This window comes from Chiloscyllium punctatum, chromosome 39 (genome assembly GCF_047496795.1).
Source record: "Chiloscyllium punctatum isolate Juve2018m chromosome 39, sChiPun1.3, whole genome shotgun sequence".
Classification (NCBI taxonomy): Eukaryota; Metazoa; Chordata; class Chondrichthyes; order Orectolobiformes; family Hemiscylliidae; genus Chiloscyllium; species Chiloscyllium punctatum.
In genome coordinates this window covers 17,209,913-17,231,858 of record NC_092777.1, presented here as the reverse complement: position 1 = coordinate 17,231,858, position 21,946 = coordinate 17,209,913, and the positions used below count along the sequence as shown (strand labels likewise).

At 40.8% G+C, this 21,946-nt stretch overlaps 1 protein-coding gene across 5 annotated transcripts in view; it reads left to right on the top strand.

The window, feature by feature from the left end:
- The window catches only part of mprip (myosin phosphatase Rho interacting protein), a 441,123-nt gene that overhangs the window by 178,650 nt on the left and 240,527 nt on the right, over nucleotides 1-21,946 (top strand). For all 5 annotated transcript variants that reach the window (XM_072558240.1, XM_072558238.1, XM_072558239.1 and 2 more), the window contains exon 4: nucleotides 12,772-12,923. In XM_072558240.1, the coding sequence (XP_072414341.1) occupies nucleotides 12,772-12,923 (152 nt within the window). The remainder of the gene's footprint in view (nucleotides 1-12,771; nucleotides 12,924-21,946) is intronic.

Below are 21,946 nucleotides of genomic sequence, written 5' to 3'. Positions count from 1 at the left end.
AAGTACACATATAAGGAGTGAACAGTAGGTGGGGTTAGAGCCCAAAGACAGAGGGGCAGTTAGACAGAAAAAGGAGTGGATAACTACCTGTCTAGGAGGGTGAATAGCTGATAATGGGGACTTAGTGGAAAACGATGGGTGGTATGTAAGAGCAGGCTGTATGATAACACCTGGTTGGTGTGCATGTTGAACTGAATATTGAGTCCAGAAGGCTGCAGGGTCCCCATATGGAAAATGAGATACCATTCCTCCAGCTTGCACTGAGCTTTGCTGGAGCACTGTAGCAAGTCTGAGACAGATGTTGGTCAGGGAACGGTAGTGTGTTGAAGTGGCAGGTAAACTGGAAGTTCAGGGTCTTTCTTGAGGGCAGAACATAGATATTCTGAAAAGGGGTCACCCAGGTAACATTTCATTTCTCCAATGTAGAGGAGACCGCATTGTGAGCAGCAAATGCAGTAGACTGGAAGGTATGTTTGGGCCCTTGGATACTGAGAAGGGAAGAAGTAAATGGACAAGTATTATACCTTCTGCATTTACATTGGAAGGTTTTGGGGGTGTGTTGGTGGGGGCTATTGTGAGTGAAGGAAGAATAGACAAGGGTTTCACAGAGGGGACAGTCTCTGTGGAAGGCTGATAGGGCTTGGGAATGTGGCAGGTAGTGTTATCTTGCTGGGGGTAGTAGAAATGGCAGTTAATGATCTTGTGATGTGGATGCTGGTGGGAATGATAAGTAAGGACAAAGGGAACTCTATCACTATTATTGTGGGAAAGAAGAGAGGGGATGAGGGCTGAAGTGTGGGAGATGGGTCAGACCTGGCTGAGGGCCCTATCTCCACCCTTCAGGCACTCTGCCTGTATTCCTGATGAAGGGCTTTTGCCTGAAACGTCGATTTTCCTGCTCCTCAGATGCTGCCTGAACTGCTGTGCTTTTCCAGCACCACTCTAATCCAGAACATTATTGAGATATCCTCAGCTGGGGAAGAAGGGAGACTTGTCAGAGGCTTCCTTGTTGAAATTGTTATAATTGGAACAAGTATGATGGTGATGGAGGAACTGGGAGAGTGGAAGAATGTCTTTACAGGAAGGGTGTGAGGATGCGTAGTCCAGGGAACTGGGCATAGTTGGGTTTATTGTCAATATTGGTGGCCAACCTTATACCCAGACTGCTTATCAAAGCTGAATGTGAACTGGATGCCCAAATGACTGAGAGCTTTTCCACATGTTAATGGCATAATATTGTTGTGACACAAGTTTTTTAACCCAGCCCCACACTACCACCACCACCGCTTGTGTGCTCATGCACACACTGGGATGGGGGAGATTTGTTTTTCGAAGGTAATATTTTGAGACACAGTACATGAGTAAGTTGAAATGTGATGTTTGGTGCATGTAGCATGCTTAGGAGGAACAAACCCAAAAACAGTCCCAAAGATTAGTGCCAGTGGGTTGTCCTCACTTCATTTCCAAAGCTCAAGGGGAGAGGAGAAAGATGTAAAAGGGACTTGAGGGGTAATTTAAAGGCAGTACATATATGGAATAAGTAGCCAGAGGAGACATTTTAAAAAGACATTTGGACAGATACGGTCCAAATGCAGGCAAATTGGGACCATTTCAATTTAGGAAACCTGGTCAGCATAGATGATTCGGACCAAAGGGTCTGTTGCCATGCTGTACAAGTCTGAATATAGTGAGGTTGGGTTAGTGGAGAAAGAGAGAAAAGGCAAGTCTAACTGCAAGAGAAAAACTATACTGGATGGAGGAAGGAAGTATGACTGGGTTGGAGTGATGGGGCTAAGATGGCAAGGCATGGGATTGAATTAATTGGGGTTGTTGGGATGGTTATTCGAAAAATTGCATAAGGATGGCTTGAGGAGGGCTGGACGTAGTAAAAGAGGGATAAAGTGGTGTGAAATGACAATTTAAGGACTATTGCAGTAAAAATGCCAATTTCATCACATCTGTATGAGTCTGTTAGTGCATATGATTGGTAACAGTGTTTGACTTGAAGCAAAACACTTGTGTGACATGATAAAATATAATTGAAGATCTCAAGTTCCTTGAAAATCAAGTTACTTAAAAATTGCTAATTACAGAGGAGTAAATAATTAAACAATGTGCTGGCACAAATCATAAATTTCTAAGAAAGCAATTCTATTAGAAAGAGAATCCCAACAAGTCCACACTAGCCACCTGAAGAGTAGCCTAGCCAGACCATTCCTCTACCCTATACTCTACGTTTGCCACTTACTAATACACCTAACCTACACATCACTGAACACTATATTGAGCAATTTAACACTGTCAATTCACCTAACCTGCACATCTTTGGGTTGTGGGCAGAAACCCACGCAGACACTGAGAATGTGCAAACTCTACACAGACTGAGGCTGGAATTGAACCTGGGTCCTTGGTGCTGTGAGGCAGCAGTGCTAATCACTCTGCTGTTAAAAACTGATTCAAAAATGTTGAAGCAGTTTCTAGTTGAAGAATTTAAGTGTTGATGTGTCTTGGCTGTTTCATTTAAACTGTCAAGGGTTTTCTGGCTGCTGTTTAATACTTGCATGAATCTTTGCATGTTATTTATCTTTAATGTTGCTTGTGATCACTAAAACATACTGTTTTGGTCAGGTGGACTGTAAGCCAGAAACTGAGCAAAGCTAGAAGTTGTCGCAAGTGCTCGTGAAGTTATTTTCCGTTTTCCACTTCCCATACTCCATATCATGATATTCAAATAACACTGGCAATTACTAAATTGTGGGTAGCCTTTTGCTCTTGATATTCTCCTGCTGATCACTTAAAACGTGAATGTCTCCACTTCACTCAAGTTCTGAGGCTCTGATACTAAATCTGAATTCAATAATCAGTTACCAATGAAACTCAATCTAACTTCTACTTGCCTCCACAATCAACAACCGAGGTCTCCCAGCTAAGCTACCTTGTCGTGGATGACTCCTTGCATCCAGAGACACAACTTGTGTTTTTTGTTTTCTGTTTCTTGTTTCTTGTTTTTCCTGGATCCGTGTGTTAGCTCAAACCAGAGGCTGTGGCTCCAGAGGTGCCACTGAACGTCAAGCATAGTTCACCACGGCGGTCTTTTGCTCATACTGTCTGCCATATGTATATTGGAAGGATTTGGAGGTGACAAATAATCTACTTGACTGAATTATGAGCATAACTTTTGTACCTATCAAGTTTTGAAGTTGGTTGAGAAGCTGGACATTCTGACTCTGAAGTAGCAATGCTTCTCACTGTGCCTTAGGATGGTTTAACTTTTTGAACCTTAAGTTTCAGACTTCGAAAAATTTTGCCTGACCTGGTATTGTTAAACATCTTGTGATAAATGGTTCTTGTGATAGCACACGTATGTGGGATCAGGTAAGCTATCACCAGCTCAAAAATAAACCAGGTTTAATGAGATATCAAGCAGTAAAAAAGCCAGCAGAATGTTTGCCATTTAACTCAGATGAAATACAGATGTGATTTACATCCCCTTAAGATTCAAAGTTGATGGCAATGCAATTGAGGTGTTTAAAATATTAGTGGGGCAGATGCTAATCACTTGCAGGTTATACCTCCTTAGTCTAGTGCTTTCAGTCTGGCAATTCCGTGTTTGCAGTGGTTAAGGTATTCCCTGAAGTAACATCATGTGGCTGTGTTAATATTTATTAATAAAGTTTGTCCAATTTAGATATCCTAAATCCTGTTTTGCTCTTTATATTGAAAAGTATTAATCTAATTGTGCATATTATTGATATGCGTCAAGATGAGGTCTTTATTTACTTGTGGAAGAAAGTGTTCATTTAATATACTTTATGCTTTTGGCTGGAAATGTTGCAGCAGAGCTCCAGTCACTGATCATGCTATTAAAATACTTTATATTTGATTTTCGGTTGTTTTGGCCCAATATGTGATCTGCTGGAGTCTAGTCAAAATGAAATCCAGAGCCTCCATGATTAGGATGGTATAACCTGTATTGCTTTTGGTGACAAATCCAGAAAAAGGGTGATCAATATGAAAACTAGTGCTGAGTCCCCAGTGCTCTTCTCCTTGTGTAATCTGTGGCCAACAGTGTCACATCTGGTGGCGACGATCCGGAGAGATCTCCAATATACATATTATATCTGACCTCCAAAGCAGGTCATCGAAGATTACGAAAAAAGAAAATGTGTGCAATGGAAATTAATGCAATATTCGCAGGATGTGCAAGGTTTGTGAAGGTTTGTAGCTCAGGTTGAGGTTTAGGGTGTAGGTTTGCTCGCTGAGCTGTCGGTTTGATATCCAGACGTTTCATTACCTGGCTAGGTAATGATCAGTGGCGACCTCCAAGTGAAGCGAAGCTGTTGTCTCCTGCTTTCTATTTATATCTTTCTCCTGGATGGGGTTCCTGGGGTTTGTGGTGATGTCATTTGCTGTTCGTTTTCTGAGGGGTTGATAGATGGCATCTAGATCTTTGTGTTTGTTTATGGTGTTGTGGTTGAAGTGCCAGGCCTCTAGGAATTCTCTGGCATGTCTTTGCTGAGCCTGTCCCAGGATAGATATGTTGTCCCAGTCGAAATGGTGTTTTTTTTCCTTCGTGTGTAGGGCTACGAGGGAGAGAGGATCGTGTCTTTTTGTGGCTAGCTGGTGTTCATATATCCTGGTGGCTAACTTTCATCCTTATTTTCCATACGTTGTGTTTGTGGCAGTCCTTGCATGGAATTTTGTAGATGACGTTGGTATTGTCAATGGGTTGTACTGGGTCTTTTAAGTTTAAGGCTAAGCAAAGACATGCCAGAGAATTCCTAGAGGCCTGGCACTCCAACCACAATGCCATAAACACACAGATCTCTAGATACCATCTATCAACCCCTCAGAAAATGAACAGGAAATGACATCACCCATCCAGGAGAAAGATATAAATAGAAAGCAGGAGACAACAGCTTCGCTTCACTTGGAGGTCGCCACTGATCATTACCTTCCAGGTAATGAAACGTCTGGATATCAAACCTACGGCTGAGTGAGCAAACCTACACCCCATTTACAGAATATGTTTGTTAAGAAGACTTGACTTGGAATCTAATCCAATTTGCTTTTAAAAGGAAATGTGCATTTTTTAAAAAATCCCTTTGTTGGGAACTGACAGATCTGGGGATCACCTAATTTGTTAACCAAGGTTATTTTAGCAATCTGCACTCGTAATGCAGAAAATTGTATCTGAACTTCTTAAAATTGTTCATTACTACAAATAAAATTAATATAATTAACACTTGAAATTTTATGCTGGTGAAAGATTTGCATGCTGAAATTTTGTTCTCAGACATTTCAATCACATTGCTTCACTATCGAATTAATTGAACTGCTATGGAGTAATTAAATGGAACGGTGGCAGCTGGTGCTGCATGACTGTTGGTTTTCCTTATTCTTTCCAAGCTACTTGATCTCACTTGTATTGTTTCTTACTCATATCAGCCACGATGCCTACATTTATGCCAAGATTTCACTTATTTACAGTCTGAATGTATGCTATCTGTAGTTTGCTTTCTTTAGTTTTTTTTAGATTAGATTACTTAGTGTGGAAACAGGCCCTTTGGTCCAACAAGTCCACACTGATCCTCCAAAGAGCAACCCACCCAGACCCATTCCCCTACATTTACCCTTTCACCTAACACTACGGGCAATTTAACCTGGCCAGTTCACCCAACCTGCATATTTTGGGAGCACCCAGAGGAAACCTACGCAGATACTGGGAGAATGTGCAAACTCCACACTGACAGTTGCCTGAGGTGGGAATTGAACCTGGGTCTCTGGCACTAGGGCAGCAGTTCTAACCACTGTGTCACCATGCCGCCCACTTCTGCCAGATAAATGTATATGATATATTCTGTCTAGTCACTCAGCATCAGAGGTGGTTGCTCAGAGTGATCAATTTTCTAGCTTTAGTAAAATAGCATTAACTTTGTAGTTACTGTAAATGACAGAACTGTAGTGGAATGTTGATAGAAATAGGAGAGAGTGTGAAGCCTTATGCTTATTCTCTATACTGTCTCTCATGCTTGGATGTGTCCTCTTCTCCTTGACAATGAAGTCTGCATGCAGGGTTTGAGATGTAATGTGACTAGAATATTTGAAAACTTAATCATTACCACCTCCAGTTCATCGATTTATTTTTGGTATTGTAGTTCAGCATCAATTGGCATTGCTGACAGCTGTTCTGCATTGGTTGCACAGATTTTAGAAAGCAAAAATCAAAACCTTTGTAGATTTTGACTGAGTGTATAACCAGTGAAGTGCTCTAATAACAATAGTGGTCGTAGAACGTAAGCAGTACAGGACTGGCCATTAGGCCCACAGTGTCTGCACCAACCATTTGAAACTAATCCCTCTGCTTGCACAAGGTCAGTGTTTCTCTACATGCTGCCTATTCATGTCTGTCTGAATGCTGCTTAAATGTTATTGTATATGCTTTACCATCTCCCATCGCAGCAAGCTCCAGGGACCTACTGCCCTCTTCTCTTTTTTTTAAAAAAAAATTGCCTTGCAAATCTCCTTTTAAACTTTCCCTCTCACTTTCAACCTATACCCCTAGTGTTTAACATTTGCACGGTGTGAGAAAGAATCTGACTGCCCACTTTATCTAGATGTCATAATATATATTTCAATTGGCCCCTCAATCTCTGCTCTGGTGCAAATAATCCAAGCTTGCCCAACCCCTCATTCTAGACTAGTACACTGCAGTCCAGGCGACAACATAGTAAAATCAAACAAAGAATTGTGGATGCTGGACATCTGAAACAAGAACAAAAATTGCTGCAGAAACTTAGCAGATCTGGTAGCATCTGTGGGAAGAAAGTACAGCCAGCACTAAGTGTGGGTTACATGGTGCCACAGTGGTTTGCACTGCTGCCCTGGGTTGAATTCCAGCCTTGGGTGACTGTCTGTGTGGAGTTTGAACATGCTCCAGTTTCCTCCCATAAATCAAAGATGTGCAGGCTAGGTGGATAGACCATGCTAAATTGCTCTGTAGTGTCAAGGAATGTACAGGCTGTGATATAGCTACCGTAACTGTGGTGTTCGAGGGATAGAGTTGGGTGGATCTGGGTGGGATGCTGTTCAGAGGGTTGGTGCAGACTTGATGGGCTGAAAGGCCTCTTTCTACTCTATTGGGATTTTGTGACTCTGTCAGAACTGTTATTATTTGAGGAAATGTGGCACTTTTCGTAAATTGGAGTGAGCAGTGAATGGATAAGTGGATTAATGTATGTGTTTTCGGATTGTAAGTCAAACTTTGTGTGGATGACTTGAATATACTGGAATCTACGCATTTATACGAACAGACCTCTGTTGTTTATAGTCAGAAGTGCATGCACTGCAACTGTTTCAACTCAACCAGACATCCTGATGAGGCCACTCACTGGTTTATTTGAAATCCGTTTCAATATATCTGTAATAAAATTTAAATGAAGTCTGGCTCATAGCTGTCAGTCTGCATTAACAGATGTATTTTCCATAACAACAATATGTAGGAATCAGCCTTCTCCTTTCATGCAGTGTTATTCTTTGTTTTCTTTTCCCCATGAATCTGCTTTTTGCAAATTTTCCTGATAAGTGCAAGACTAAGCATTTCTAATTAGTAAATTTGATTGTTTGAAAAGAGCAAACCTCAGTTGAAACCCAGTAAAATAAATGTAGCTGTCGACTACAGTACAAAACGAAAGCAGCTTTTCCAAGCTTGAGGGCACATTCTAATTACAGTGTAGCACTAAAACTAGTTAGCATGTGAGTAACTGCTAGTCAGTATCCAATATCTTGTTTCTTCACCACAAACGCTGCATGCATTGGGGTATCACTGACAGGCAGTCCTTAAATTTCATCAGAGAATCTAGAGTTGTCTTCCTTTGCAAATCAAGGCTGTTTATTTCTCTTATTCTGCAATGCAACTGATATGTGCAACAGTAATAGTCATCTGTTTTTTAACTTTGGAAGTCATAGTGCCTCTTTTTTTATGAATGTGATTTTGCTTGGAGTGTAGGACTGTTGAGATGATCTGTTAGGCAGTTCCGCCACATGACAGAACCTCAAAGTGCCTTCTGGAAGAAGAGCATCAAGGGGGAGTAAGGTATTTTTCACTGGCAGATGTTGCTAGTAGTGTTGGTATTTCTCCTTCCTTGCCTGTTAACCCCGTTGAGCAAAGCATAGTGGAATCGCAAATTGAATGCAATATCTTCAAAATTGCTAAATTATAAAATGTAGTTTCCTTGTTATGGAATAATTTCATTTTGTGGGTTTCCAGGTGATAGCATTGACTAAAATTTTACCTCACGTAGGCAAATTATGTTGCTGAATGCTTGATGAGTTAAACAAGTTTGCAACAAAGCTTTTTCATGGTTTTATCAGTAGCTAACTTAAATATGTTTGCAGGAAATGAATAACTGGTGCATTCATACATATGCAGGACTCTTCAGACCATGAAACCTTGATGAACACTACACATTCTCGAGAAATTTGTACACCATCTTTTATCTGTACTGGACATTGAGTGGTGAGAGGTATCATGATTAAAACAGGCATCTTAATCTTTCCTTATTCAAAATGGTAATGTCAGTGAAATGTCAGCAAAATATAATAGAGATGGTGTGAGACATCAATTTTTCACCCCAGTTAATATTTCTTAGAATACTAATTGCAGACATGTGAAGATTTCACACCATATCTACAGTACATTATACAGGTAGCTCTTCTACAATGCTGTAGTTGCATTCCAACAAAACTGCGCTTGATAGAAAATTGCTTATGGGAAAAGTGGGGTTAGGGACGCACCATCAAAAAAATTACTCCTGTTCACTCAAAAATCACGAAATGTAAAGCAAAGTATTTTGGGAAAGCAAATCTTAGCAGGGCTTACACATTTAATGGTAAGGTCGTAGGGAGTGTTGCTGAACAAAGACCTTGGAGTGCAGGTTCATAGCTCCTTGAAAGTGGAGTCGCAGGTAGATAGGTTGTGAAGGTGGCGTTTGGTATGCTTTCTTTTATTGGTCAGAGTATAGAGTACAGGAGTTGGGAGGTCATGTTGTGACTGTACAGGACATTGGTTAGGAAAGATGTTGTGAAACTTGAAAGGGTTCAGAAAAGATTTACAAGGATGCTGCCAGGGTTGGAGGATTTGAGCTATAGGTGGAGGCTGAACAGGCTGGGGCTGTTTTCCTTGGAGCGTTGGAGGTTGACATATGACCTTATAGAGGTTTACAACATCATGAGGGGCATGGATAGGATAAATAGACAAAAAGTCCAAAACTAGAGAGCATAGGTTGAGGGTGAGAGAGGAAAGATATAAAAGAGACCTAAGGGGCAACCTTTTCACGCAGAGGGTGGTACGTGTATGGAATGAGCTGCCAGAAGAAGTGGTGGAGGCTGGTACAATTGCAACATTCAAGAGGTATTTGGATCGGTATATGAAGAGGAAGGGTTTGGAGGGATGTGGGCAGGGTGCTGGCAGGTGGGACTAGATTGGGTTGGGATATCTGGTCGGCATGGACGGATTGGAACAAAGGGTCTGTTTCCATGCTGTACATCTGACTCTATATAGCTCAGGCTGAATGAACGTTGAAATCCTATTTATTAGCGAAAGTAAATTTTAACAATGCATTTTTAAAATGTAGGCAAGCTGCTCTCAATGCACTACCTCTCACAGAAGGGTGTTCTGTCATTTAGCTGACATTGGCGCATGTGCAGAACGGCATGAAGACCGGAGGTAAAAACAATGACTGCAGATGCTGGAAACCAGATTCTGGATTAGTGGTGCTGGAACAGCACAGCAGTTCAGGCAGCATCCAAGGAGCTTCGAAATCAACGTTTCAGGCAAAAGCCCTTCATCAGGAATAAAGGCAGTGAGCCTGAAGCGTGGAGAGATAAGCTAGAGGAGGGTGGGGGTGGGGAGAAAGTAGCATAGAGTACAATGGGTGAGTGGGGGAGGAGATGAAGGTGATAGGTCAGGGAGGAGAGGGTGGAGTGGATAGGTGGAAAAGGAGAATTTCCCTTCCCACGTGGCTAAAGATGCCCTCCAACGCATCTCGTCTACATCCCGCACCTCCGCCCTCAGACCCCACCCCTCCAACCATAACAAGGACAGAATGCCCCTGGTGCTCACCTTCCACCCTACCAACCTTCGCATAAACCAAATCATCCGCCGACATTTCTGCCACCTCCAAACAGACCCCACCACCAGGGATATATTTCCCTCTCCACCCCTTTCCGCCTTCTGCAAAGACCGTTCCCTCCGTGACTACCTGGTCAGGTCCACGCCCCCCTACAACCCACCCTCCCATCCTGGCACTTTCCCCTGCCACCGCAGGAACTGTCAAACCTGCGCCCACACCACCTCCCTCACCTCTATCCAAGGCCCTAAAGGAGCCTTCCACATCCATCAAAGTTTTACTTGCACATCCACTAATATCATTTATTGGATCCGTTGCTCCCGATGCGGTCTCCTCTACATTGGGGAGACTGGGCGCCTCCTAGCAGAGCGCTTTAGGGAACATCTCCGGGACATCCGCACCACTCAACCACACCGCCCCGTGGCCCAACATTTCAACTCCCCCTCCCACTCTGCCGAGAACATGGAGGTCCTGGGCCTCTTTCACCACCGCTCCCTCACCACCAGACGCCTGGAGGAAGAACGCCTCATCTTCCGCCTCGGAACACTTCAACCCCAGGACATCAATGTGGACTTCAACAGTTTCCTCATTTCCCCTTCCCCCACCTCACCCTAGTTCTAAACTTCCAGCTCAGCACTGTCCTCATGACTTGTCCTGACTTTCCTACCTGCCTATCTCCTTTTCCACCTATCCACTCCACCCTCTCCTCCCTGACCTGTCATCTTCATCCCCTCCCCCACTCACCCATTGTACTCTATGCTACTTTCTCCCCACCCCCACCCTCTAGCTTATCTCTCCACGCTTCAGGCTCACTGCCTTTATTCGAAACATTGATTTCGAAGCTCCTTGGATGCTACCTGAACTGCTGTGCTCTTCCAGCACCACTAATCCAGGCATGAAGACCGGACCTTACGTCACATTTGCGCAGGATGGATTTATCCATTATGGATTTATCGTCAGCAGCAATTTGACAAGAATGAATTTATGGTACAATTTGAAGGCAAAGCTGTCATAGCCCTAGAGGGAGGTAGGGTTGCACTTTCGTGAGCAAGATGCCTGGTGAGTTCAACCGGAGGGTAATTATACCTCTGGCAAGGTTGAGAAGATGGGTTCTTTGTGGTGTTAATTGAATGTGCATCTTGGTGTCGCTCGGCTAGACAGCTGGCTTGCAATGCCAGCTGAAGTATTTTGCTGTAAAAAGCCAAGATTTTGCCAAAGTTTTTTGGTTTTGCCTTCATAAGGACATTTTGTAAGAGGAGTGATTTAAGGTAGAGTCCAGTCGGAGTTTATTTACCAACCAATCAGTAGTGTCTTCTCATGCAGTATAAAGGTATTTATCCTTGAAAACTAATATTCTTGTGAAATGTCCTGATCAGTGAAAGATGAAAACCTATGACCGTGTCTTCTTTTTGTGTAATATGTAAGTTTTCTGGACTACTGAAAGGCTATAATTATATTATACTTAAGCCAGTATTATTTTTTGGAAGAGATTTTCTTATAATGGATTGATACCGGTATTAAACAATTTCTTTGTCTTTGCAAAGTAAATCTGAATTATTTACACTGCCTGTGAAAACTTGCTGAATAACTTGTTGAAATAGTTGTTAGAAAGTTGGAACCTTTGTATTATTCCATGAGTTTTATTAAGAAAAAAACATTGAAACTCCTGATCTCATTACATCTTGCATTTCTTACTGATCTCTAAACAATTGTGTTGCAGAAGAAACCTTTCACAACCACAGAGTCATAGTCGTATAGCATGGAAACAGACTCCTTTGGTGGATTGAGTTCATGTTGACCATGTTCTCAAACTAAACTAGTTCCACCTGCCTGTGTTTGACCCATATCCCTCCAAACAACATTTTCTATTCATGAACTTATCCAGATGTCTGATAAATATTTTACTGCACCCGCATCCACGTTCCTCTGGCAGCTCATTTCGCACATGAATCACTCTAATTTTTCAAAAATTGCCCAATATGTCTTTTTAAAACCTTTCTCCACTCACCTTTTAAAAATATTCCCCAGCCTCAGGAAAAGATACCTGCCACTTGTCTGTGTGCCTCGTGAGTTTATAAACCTCTACAAGCTCATTCATCGACCTTGTCTGCTCCCACCCTTTCAAACCCTCCTTTCCCGGTAATATGCTGGTAAATCTTTTCCGAACCCCTTCCAGCTTAATAATACCCTTCCTATAAACGGGCAACCAGAACTTGACGCAGTATTCCAGAAGAGGCTTCAGTGTCCTCTACAACCTCAACATGACGTCCAAACTGCTATACTCGAAGGTCTGAGCAATGAAGGCAAGCATGCTAAATGCTGTCTTAACCATCATGTCTGTGTGACACAAACTTCAAACAATTATGTACCTGAATTCTGGTTTGCTTTTTTATGAAATTGTTCTTTGTGTCAGTATGAAGCATAACCTGTATGTGGCTATAGTGTAACTAATTTATCTACCTGATCATATTCTTTTTCAAAGCCTCATCTTCTAAAAGTTGTGCAGGTTTTTTCGCTAGATTTTGCTTAATATTTAATCAGTTTGTCAGGGACCATTACTGCTATCAGCCCTACTCTAAATTAGATTGATTGATTGATTGTTCACTGCTGTTTACTATATTTTTTTTGGTCTGTCTTGCAGCCAAGTACCCTGCCACAAGGGACAGTTAACATGAATCAATGCACAGATGTTGTTGATGCAGAGCCGAAGACTGGTCAGAAGAATGCACTCTGCATTGTAACGCCTGAACGTGAATTTTTCATTCGTGGCGAGTCCAAAGAAATAATTAATGGGTGAGTGGCAAGTGTTCTAAATCTTCAGTTTTATGTTTGATCAAAGATGCCTTTCAATTTCTTGAAAGGTCAAAAGTGAATAAAGGGTATGGCTCCCTGCAACAAAATGTTCTCATCTAGCATTGATCCATGGTATTTTGACGCAAAAATGAGAGAAAGAAGATCACAGACTTAATTTGAGCATTTCCTAAAGATATAGTATGGAATTTGTAAAGAATGTGGAAGTGCTAAGTTCGACATTTAATGTTCTAATTTGTTACTGTGCTGGATCTGTTCCAGTCTTTTTTCTGTCCTTGTTAGAATCAGATATCCCTACATTAATAACTTGTGCCATTGCTCAACCTTTTCTGCCTGTGTATAAACTCCTTCCATATGTGTTCTCTGTGAACAAAGGCAAAGAACGATGGCTACTGGATATATGAAACAAAAACAAATTGCTGGAGAACCTCCTAGTCTGGTAGCATCTGTGGGAGAGTAAGTAGAGTCAATATTTTGGATGCAGTGATGCATCTTCAGAAGTTCTGGAAAAGAGTTGCTGGACTTGAATTGCCAGGCCTCCTGAGTTTCTGCAGTTATTGTTTTTTCTTTTCCTCCTGACTTTGTTTTATTGTGAGATACTTTTGTCTACTTCCATCTCCTTCCTTAACCTCCCTGCCACGCAGTTCCCCTTTGTATTGTTGGCATGAAGCCTATGAGCTAAACAGTACATGATTATCTATATTTGAGATAATATAGAGACTTGAAGCAAGAGAATGGTAAATAACAACAGTAAAATAAAATCTAAGGTATTTAAGTGAAATGTTGGGTTGCAGAAACTAAAAAAGAGGGAGGCAGATATGAACAAGTATGGCCTTGTTTATTAATCAGATCTGATGAATGAAATTGAACTCCAAGTTGAGCAGACAGACAATATTCCATACTGTTTACATAAACTTAAGGCAAATTTGAATTTGAAGAAGTAAAATAATGTTGACGCTGAAACTCTGAAATTAGAAATAGAATGCTGGAAAGACAGCAGTTCAGGCAGCATCTGCAGTTTTGCTGATATCATGTGTGTTGGATTTTGTGAAAGTTAAACTGAAATTTTTTAATGGTTTGAGTTTAATGTATGGCTAGTATTAGCAATGTTTTGGGTTGATGAACAATGCTGAATGGTAGAATTGAATGTTGACATATATGGAAGCTGACAGAATTGCCAAATATATTTACATAGGCCATATGTACCACCTTTTTGTACAGGACATCCACTGGTAATAAATAAATATGATTTGATTATTTTAATCATTTTAAAAAAGGTGAAGGAGCACATAAACAGACTATTTGCTCTTGTATTTGCTGGCCTCTTCACATGGCAATTGTCCATCCTGTTCTCTTACTAACTATCTCTTAAGATTTGTCTCTTTTAAAAATATTTACGAAATTTTATTGCTGAAACCGTTCATAATTCTTTACTGTTTTGCAACAGGAATATCCATATTCAATCAACCTCTGAAAATATTTTTGTTAATCTCTTAATTTAAAATTAAAGCGGCCCTGTTCTGTTTGTTATTTACTCCATCATCGCACTTCATGATCTTGAACACATCTTTATCAGGCTATCTCTCAACCTTCTCAACCCCAGGGATATGGGCTTTACTAGGACAGACTGCTAGGCACTTTAGAATATTTAAACTCATGCTTATAACACAGAAGGAAGCCACTTGGCCCATTGTGACCATGGTGGTCCACAAAGGTCTGACTACACTAGTTCCATTTTCCAGCTTTTCACCTTTTGCACGGGAGGCTATGGCAATACGTGAATATCGATATACAGCTGAAAGGTTTTAAGAGTTTCTTACATTCTTTCAGGTAGTGAGATAAACACTCTCTCGTTACCCTGTAAGTCGGGGAAAAAATTCCTCTTAACTCTCCCCTTAAATTCAAAGAGATCAACGAATCATAGACTCCCTACAGTGGGGAAACAGGCCATTTGGCCCAACAAGTCCACACCAACCCAAACCCATTTTCCTACCCTATTACTTAAGTTACCCCTGATTAATACACCTAATCTACACATCCCTGAACAGTATGGGCAATTTAGCATTGCCAGTTCACCTAACCTGCACACAGAAAACCAGAGCAAACAGACAGTTGCTTGGATTTGAACCTGGGTCACTGGTGTAGTGAGGTAGCAGTGCTGACCATTGATGAAAGGTTAGGTCTCCAGATTATTGCCCCCGTTACTAATTTAAAGAGCCTTCCCAACCACCCTATGTATGCCCCTCATAATCTTATACACCTCGATCTGGTTGCATCTTAACCTTTCTGCTCGAAGGAAAATAACCCCCATGTATTGAAAACCTCTCCAGCCCAGGTAGCATGCTGGTAAATCCCTTCTGCACACTCCATAGTGCAGTCGCAATTTTTCTATAATATGTTGACCAGAACTGTATGCACTACTCCACTTGTGGCCTAAACAGCATTTTATGCAGTTCCAGCAGAAGCTCCTCACGATCTCTAAAGACTTGACCTACTCTTGGGAAATATGGCAGCACTAAATCTTCTAACAGCACTAAACCTGAACTAAAATCCACTGTCTGGAATCAAACAGCAGATTCACTCCTATATCTCTATACAAAAGGGTACAAAGCAAGGCTGTTTCTTCAACGATTATAAAAAAACATCTAGACCCACAGAATGCATTCGAGGATTATGTTCTATTCATTGGGTACTTGAACTTGCAAAGAACGAAGAAAATCACGTGCAAGATCTGGACTTCAAAGTAGTGGTGAATGAATACAAGCCAAATATTCTTTCACAAAAAGCTGCCTCATATGCCAACATCTAATACAGTAAAAACATTAAGATGGCAATGACAGTAAATATAGTTGTGTGCGCTCTGGCATTTTGAAACTGAAACAATTTGCCCATTTACAAAAGTAACTCTGTATCTGTGAAAAGAAAAATATGATTGCAAAGTGGGAGTTTTTAAATCTCAAAATTGCTACTTAATTTTCATTTCTAAAAAAGGTGTTATTTCTGAAAACATACCTGGTCACTTCAAATTTTATTTACCTAATTGAGACTTCAGTTCTTTGAATTGCATCCATTGTTCACATTAAGTAGTAGGGTATAGTTTGAGAATCTGTTTACTGCTAGAGAAACCAACGTGGGCACACTTGATAAATAGTCAATATGACAGATCAATGGGGCGATAGGTGATCTTGATGTTTTGCAGTTTTAGAGGCTGTGGAAATGCATCAGTTCACTTTCATATAATCGCAGGTGTTTCAAAGTTGACAGATAACAACTCCATTCCAATATTTCATCAAACTCAATCTGTCAGACAATCTATAGAGGCAGATATCATTTCTTTATCCCAAATCAAAGTTCATTTTCATTTATACAGTCATTCAGCCGAGAAAAAGGCCCTGCAGCCCACCATGTCTCTGCCAAACAACAAACTACAAATATGCCATGTGCCTCCTTTTTTTTTTACTTTATTTTCTCATCTGTATTCTAGCTCTGGATCTTCCATAATTATTTCTCATGAGTGTCTACCTGGTTTGCACCCTTTTCATCCCTCTTTTGACAAGTCTCCCATTTTTCATTCACAGTTTTATCAAAATGTATTTCCAATCAACCTGCTCCGGTTCAACTTTCAGATCCCTAAAACCTGCCTTTTCCCAGTCTGAGATCTTAATCTTTGATTGTTATCCTTTTCCAACTTAATATTGCACATTATTGTATTAGGATCATGAGCTCCTAAATACCTCACACTCTGACCTCCCCACTTGGCTTGCTTCATTCCTTAGACCAGTTCCAATTCAGCTTCCTCTCTGATCAGACTGTAAACATACTGCTCCAAGAAGTTCTCCTACACACATTGTAGGAATTTCTCCCCTTTTGTACCCCACACTCCATTTTTTTTTAAACCCCCAATCTTTTTTCCCCAAGAGTAGGTAAAGTTTTGCACCTTCTCTAGTAGGTACATCCACATACTGAATCAAATAAGGAAGGGCAGGTGACTGAGGTGTCGGTGGGGGAGCATTTTGGGACCAGCGGCCATAATTCTATTCGTTTTAAAATAGTGATGGAAAAGGATAGACCAGATCTAAAAGTTGAATTTCTAAATTGGAGAAAGGCCAATTTTGACGGTATTAGGCAAGAACTTTCGAAAGCTGATTGGGGACAGATGTTTGCAGGTAAAGGCACGGCTAGAAAATGGGAAGCCTTCAGAAATGAGACAACAAGAATCCAGAGAAAGTATATTCCTGTCAGGGTGAAAGGGAAGGCAGGTAGGTATAGGGAATGTTGGATGACTAAAGAAATTGAGGGTTTGGTTAAGAAAAAGAAGGAAGCATATGTCATATTTCGACAGGGTAGATCGAGTGAATCCTTAGAGTATAAAGGAAGTAGGAGTATACTTAAGAGGGAAATCAGGAGGGCAAAAAGGGGACATGAGATAGCTTTGGCAAATAGAATTAAGGAGAATCCAGAGAGTTTTTACAAATATATTAAGGACAAAAAGGCAACTAGGGAGAGAATAGGGCCCCTCAAAGATCAGCAAGGCGGTCTTTGTGTGGAGCCACAGAAAATGGGAGAAGATACTAAATGAATATTTTTGCATCAGTCTTTACTGTGGAAAAGGATATGGAAGATATAGACTGTAGGGAAATAGATGGTGACATCTTGCAAAATGTCCAGATTACAGAGGAGGAAGTGCTGGATGTCTTGAAACTGGTAAAGTTGGATAAATCCCCAGGACCTGATCAGGTGTACCTGAGAACTCTTTGGAAAGCCAGAGAAGTGATTGCTGGGCCTCTTGCTGAGATATTTGTATCATCGATAGTCACAGGTGAGGTGCTGGAAGACTGGAGGTTGGCAAACATGGTGCCACTGTTTATGAAGGATGGTAAAGACAAGCCAGGGAACTGTAGACCAGTGAGCCTGACCTCGGTGGTGGGCAAGTTGTTGGAGGGAATCCTGAGGGACAGGATGTACATGTATTTGGAAAGGCAAGGACTGATTAGGGATAGTCAGCATAGCTTTGTGAGTGGGAAATCATGTCTCACAAACTTGATTGAGTTTTTTGAAGAAGTAACAAAGAAGATTGAGGGCAGAGCAGTAGATGTGATCTATATGGACTTCAGTAAGGAGTTTGACAAGGTTCCCCGTGGGAGACGGATTAGCAAGGTTAGATCTCATGGAACAGGGAGAACTAGCCATTTGGATACAGAACTGGCTGTAAGGTAGAAGACAGAGGGTGGTAGTGGTGGAGAGTTATTTTTCAGATTGGAGGCCTATGACCAGTGGTGTGCCACAAGGATTAGTGCTGGGCCCTCTACGTTTTGATATTTACATAAATGATTTGGATGTGAGCATAAGAGGTATAGTTAGTAACTTTGCAGATGACACCAAAATTGGAGGTGGAGTGGACAGCGAAGAGGGTTATCTCAGATTACAACAGGATCTGGACCCAATGAGCCAATGGGCTGAGAAGTGGCAGATGGAGTTTAATTCAGATAAACGCGAGGTGCACCATTTTGGAAAAGCAAATCTTAGCAGGACTTATACACTTAATGGTAAGATTGTAGGGAGTATTGCTGAACAAAGAGAGCTTGGAGTCCAGGTTCATAGCTTCTTGAAAGTGGAGTCGCAGGTAGATAGGATAGTGAAGGCAGCGTTTGGTATGCTTTCCTTTATTGGTCAAAGTTTTGAGTGCAGGAGTTGGGAGGTCATGTGGCGACTGTACAGGACATTGGTTAGGCCACTGTTACAATATTGCGTGCAATTCTGGTCGTCTTCCTATTGGAAAGATGTTGTGAAGCTTGAAAGGGTTCAGAAAAGATTTACAAGGATGTTGCCACGGTTGGAGGATTTGAGCTATAGAGAGAGGCTGAACAGGCTGGGGCTGTTTTCCCTGGAGCGTCAGAGGCTGAAGGGTAACCTTATAGAGGTTTACAAAATTATCGGGGGCATGGATAGGACAAATAGACAAAGTCTTTTCCCTGGGGTCGGCAAGTCCAGAACTAGAGAGCATAGGTTGAGGGTGAGAGGGGAAAGATATAAAAGAGACCTAAAGGACAACGTTTTCACACAGGATGGTGCATGTATGGCATGAGCTACCAGAGGAAGTGGTGGAGGCTGGTACAATTGCAACAGTTAAAAGGCATTTGGATGGGTATATGAATAGGAAGGGTTTGGAGGGATATGGGCTGGGTGCTGGCAGGTGGGACTAGATTGAGTTGGGATATCTGGTCGGCATGGACGGGTTGGATTGAAGGATCAGTTTCCATGCTGTACATCTCTGACTCTATTTACAACACAGAAAGAGGCCACTTGGCCACTTGTGACCATGGTGGTCCACAGAGGTCTGCCTACACTAGTCCCATTTTCCAGCTTTTCACCTTTTGTATGGGAGGTTATAGCAACACGTAAATATTTATAAACTCTTGTAACTTTTCAGCTGTATATGACTCACTTTCAGGCAGTGAGATATAGACTCTCATTATCCTGCAAGAGGAAAAATAAATTCCTCTTAACATTCCCCTTAAATTCAAAGTAAGACATCATAGAATCATAGAATTCAGTGCTTTGGCTCGTAAGGCCTATAACTACCTTATCTATTGTCCTGCTACCTTCAGGGGTCTGTGGATATGTGCATCAAGTACTTAGCAGGATCCTATCATTCATACTAATCCCTTGCCCTGTAATCCCTCCTGAAATGCATTAGCTGAACTCCCACTTTGCAATCATATTTTTCTTTTCACAGATACAGAGTTACTTTTGTAAATGGGCAAATTGTTTCAGTTTCAAAATGCCAGAGCGCACACAACTATATTTACTGTCATTGCCATCTTAATGTTTTTACTGTATTAGATGTTGGCATATGAGGCAGCTTTTTGTGAAAGAATATTTGGCTTGTATTCATTCACCACTACTTTGAAGTCCAGATCTTGCACGTGATTTTCTTCGTTCTTTGCAAGTTCAAGTACCCAATGAATAGAACATAATCCTCGAATGCATTCTGTGGGTCTAGATGTTTTTTTATAATCGTTGAAGAAACAGCCTTGCTTTGTACCCTTTTGTATAGAGATATAGGAGTGAATCTGCTGTTTGATTCCAGACAGTGGATTTTAGTTCAGGTTTAGTGCTGTTCGAAGGTAATTCATTTTTAATGTTAAGCAGAAACTAAGTTTATTGATCTATTTCAAAACAGTATTATTTCCTTGACACAGAATTCTAACATTGAAGGGGATAAACATTCGATAGATGCGTGCTTTTCTGGCTGCTGAAAGAGCAGGCACTGGTGGAACTTTGGGAGACTTCTCCAAGAAATGTGTTTTGTGGGTTAAGAGTGATCCTTGAGTTTTAAAGAGTAACTATACTTTGTGTTCTTGTGTGCATGTGTTATACTGTGAAAATTTTGCTATGCCTAAATGATCCTGCTGTCTGTTGTTTAGTTTGTCATTAGGAAATGTAATTTTAGCCTCCTACATGATTGCATTCAATATACGAAACTGTCTGGGACACTGACTGTCCCTATGTAAAATTCTGTATGCAATTTAAATGATTATTCCAAAGGTACGTAACACAATTTGGGAAAATTAAACAATGCATTCACTCCATGTTCATGGACAGATCCAGGTGCTCTCCTCGGAGGATCAATATGACTGCAAGAAAAAGGGGACCTTTTTAAAAGCCCAAATTACAACATCTTTCATCCTTTTTTGATGGCTTCAATTTGAAATGCCTAACTGAACTTCTGCATCAGGTTGATTTTGATTCCTTGATTTCCCTGAGTTCCCAAAAGACCACCAGTTTTGATCTTGACAACTGCATCTCCACTGCCCTTCAAGGCAGAAAAGTCCAAAGATTTGCAATTCTTTGTCAAGTAATTTTTTTCAGTGTCCTAAACAGCCTTGTTCTGAGAGGATAACATTTAGTTAGAATCTTATATCATACCTTATCTTGCAGGAGAAATAATGCCTCAAATTTAATCCTATCATGCCTTCAAGAATGTGATTTGGTTGGTCTCTAAAATGTGTATGCATAGATATATTTTAAATGGTGGTCAGGAAAAGATCAGCTGGCTTATAAAGCCTACTCAAGTCTGAAAATAGACCACTACTCCCCCGGAGGAAAAAATCTTTCAAAACCCATATTTGGAGGCAAACACTGCAAGTGCTGAGGAATCCTTATGAGATAATCAATTCAAGCTTTTATGCATATGCTGTTACTATGTTTGCCATGGCAAACCATGTACGTAGTTCAAACTACGTGTCATTTCAATTCAAATGAGGTCAAAGGATGAATAATTGGACCAGCCAGCAAGTGTGTAATTCATTTAATTTTAAAAGTCCTTTATTATTTAAATTATTATTACATTTACATTATGAAATGTCAAAATAACTAGCTAAAGTCCTGCACTTTTCTAAAATAAAATTGGCTATCCCCAACTATAGATCTTTATAGGAATAGGAGTAAGCCATTTGGCCCCTTGAGCCTGTACTTCCATTCCACAAAATTATGGCTGATCTATGGTCTAACTCCTTATTTACCTTTGGCCCATAGCCCTTAATACATCTGAACAAAATTTATCTATTTCACATGTAAAATTAACAACTGGTGTATTGTCAATTGGCTATTGTGGAATTGAGTTGCAAAACAAGTGTACAGAAATATTTCCGAACATCTTTGCTATAAGGTCTGGTGGTCATTTTTAGACACGACACCCTAGTCTAGATCTGGAATCTCCAACCAGCGGAAATAATTATCTTTGTCTTTATTTGCAAATATCTTGTATTTCTCATGCAACTAACCTATTTAAACTCAAATTGTGCATTATAGACCCCTGCCAGTTGTCCCAATACAAACCCTCTAATGGAGGAAGGGGTGCAATTACAGCATGAGATGAGTAAATATAGACATTGGAGTTTAAGATGGAATGCTGACAAGAGACTTGAACAAATGTCAAGTATTACACACCTGTGTGCAGGAAATTAATTAAAAGTAGATGCTGTCTAAAGAGTGAATTTAAA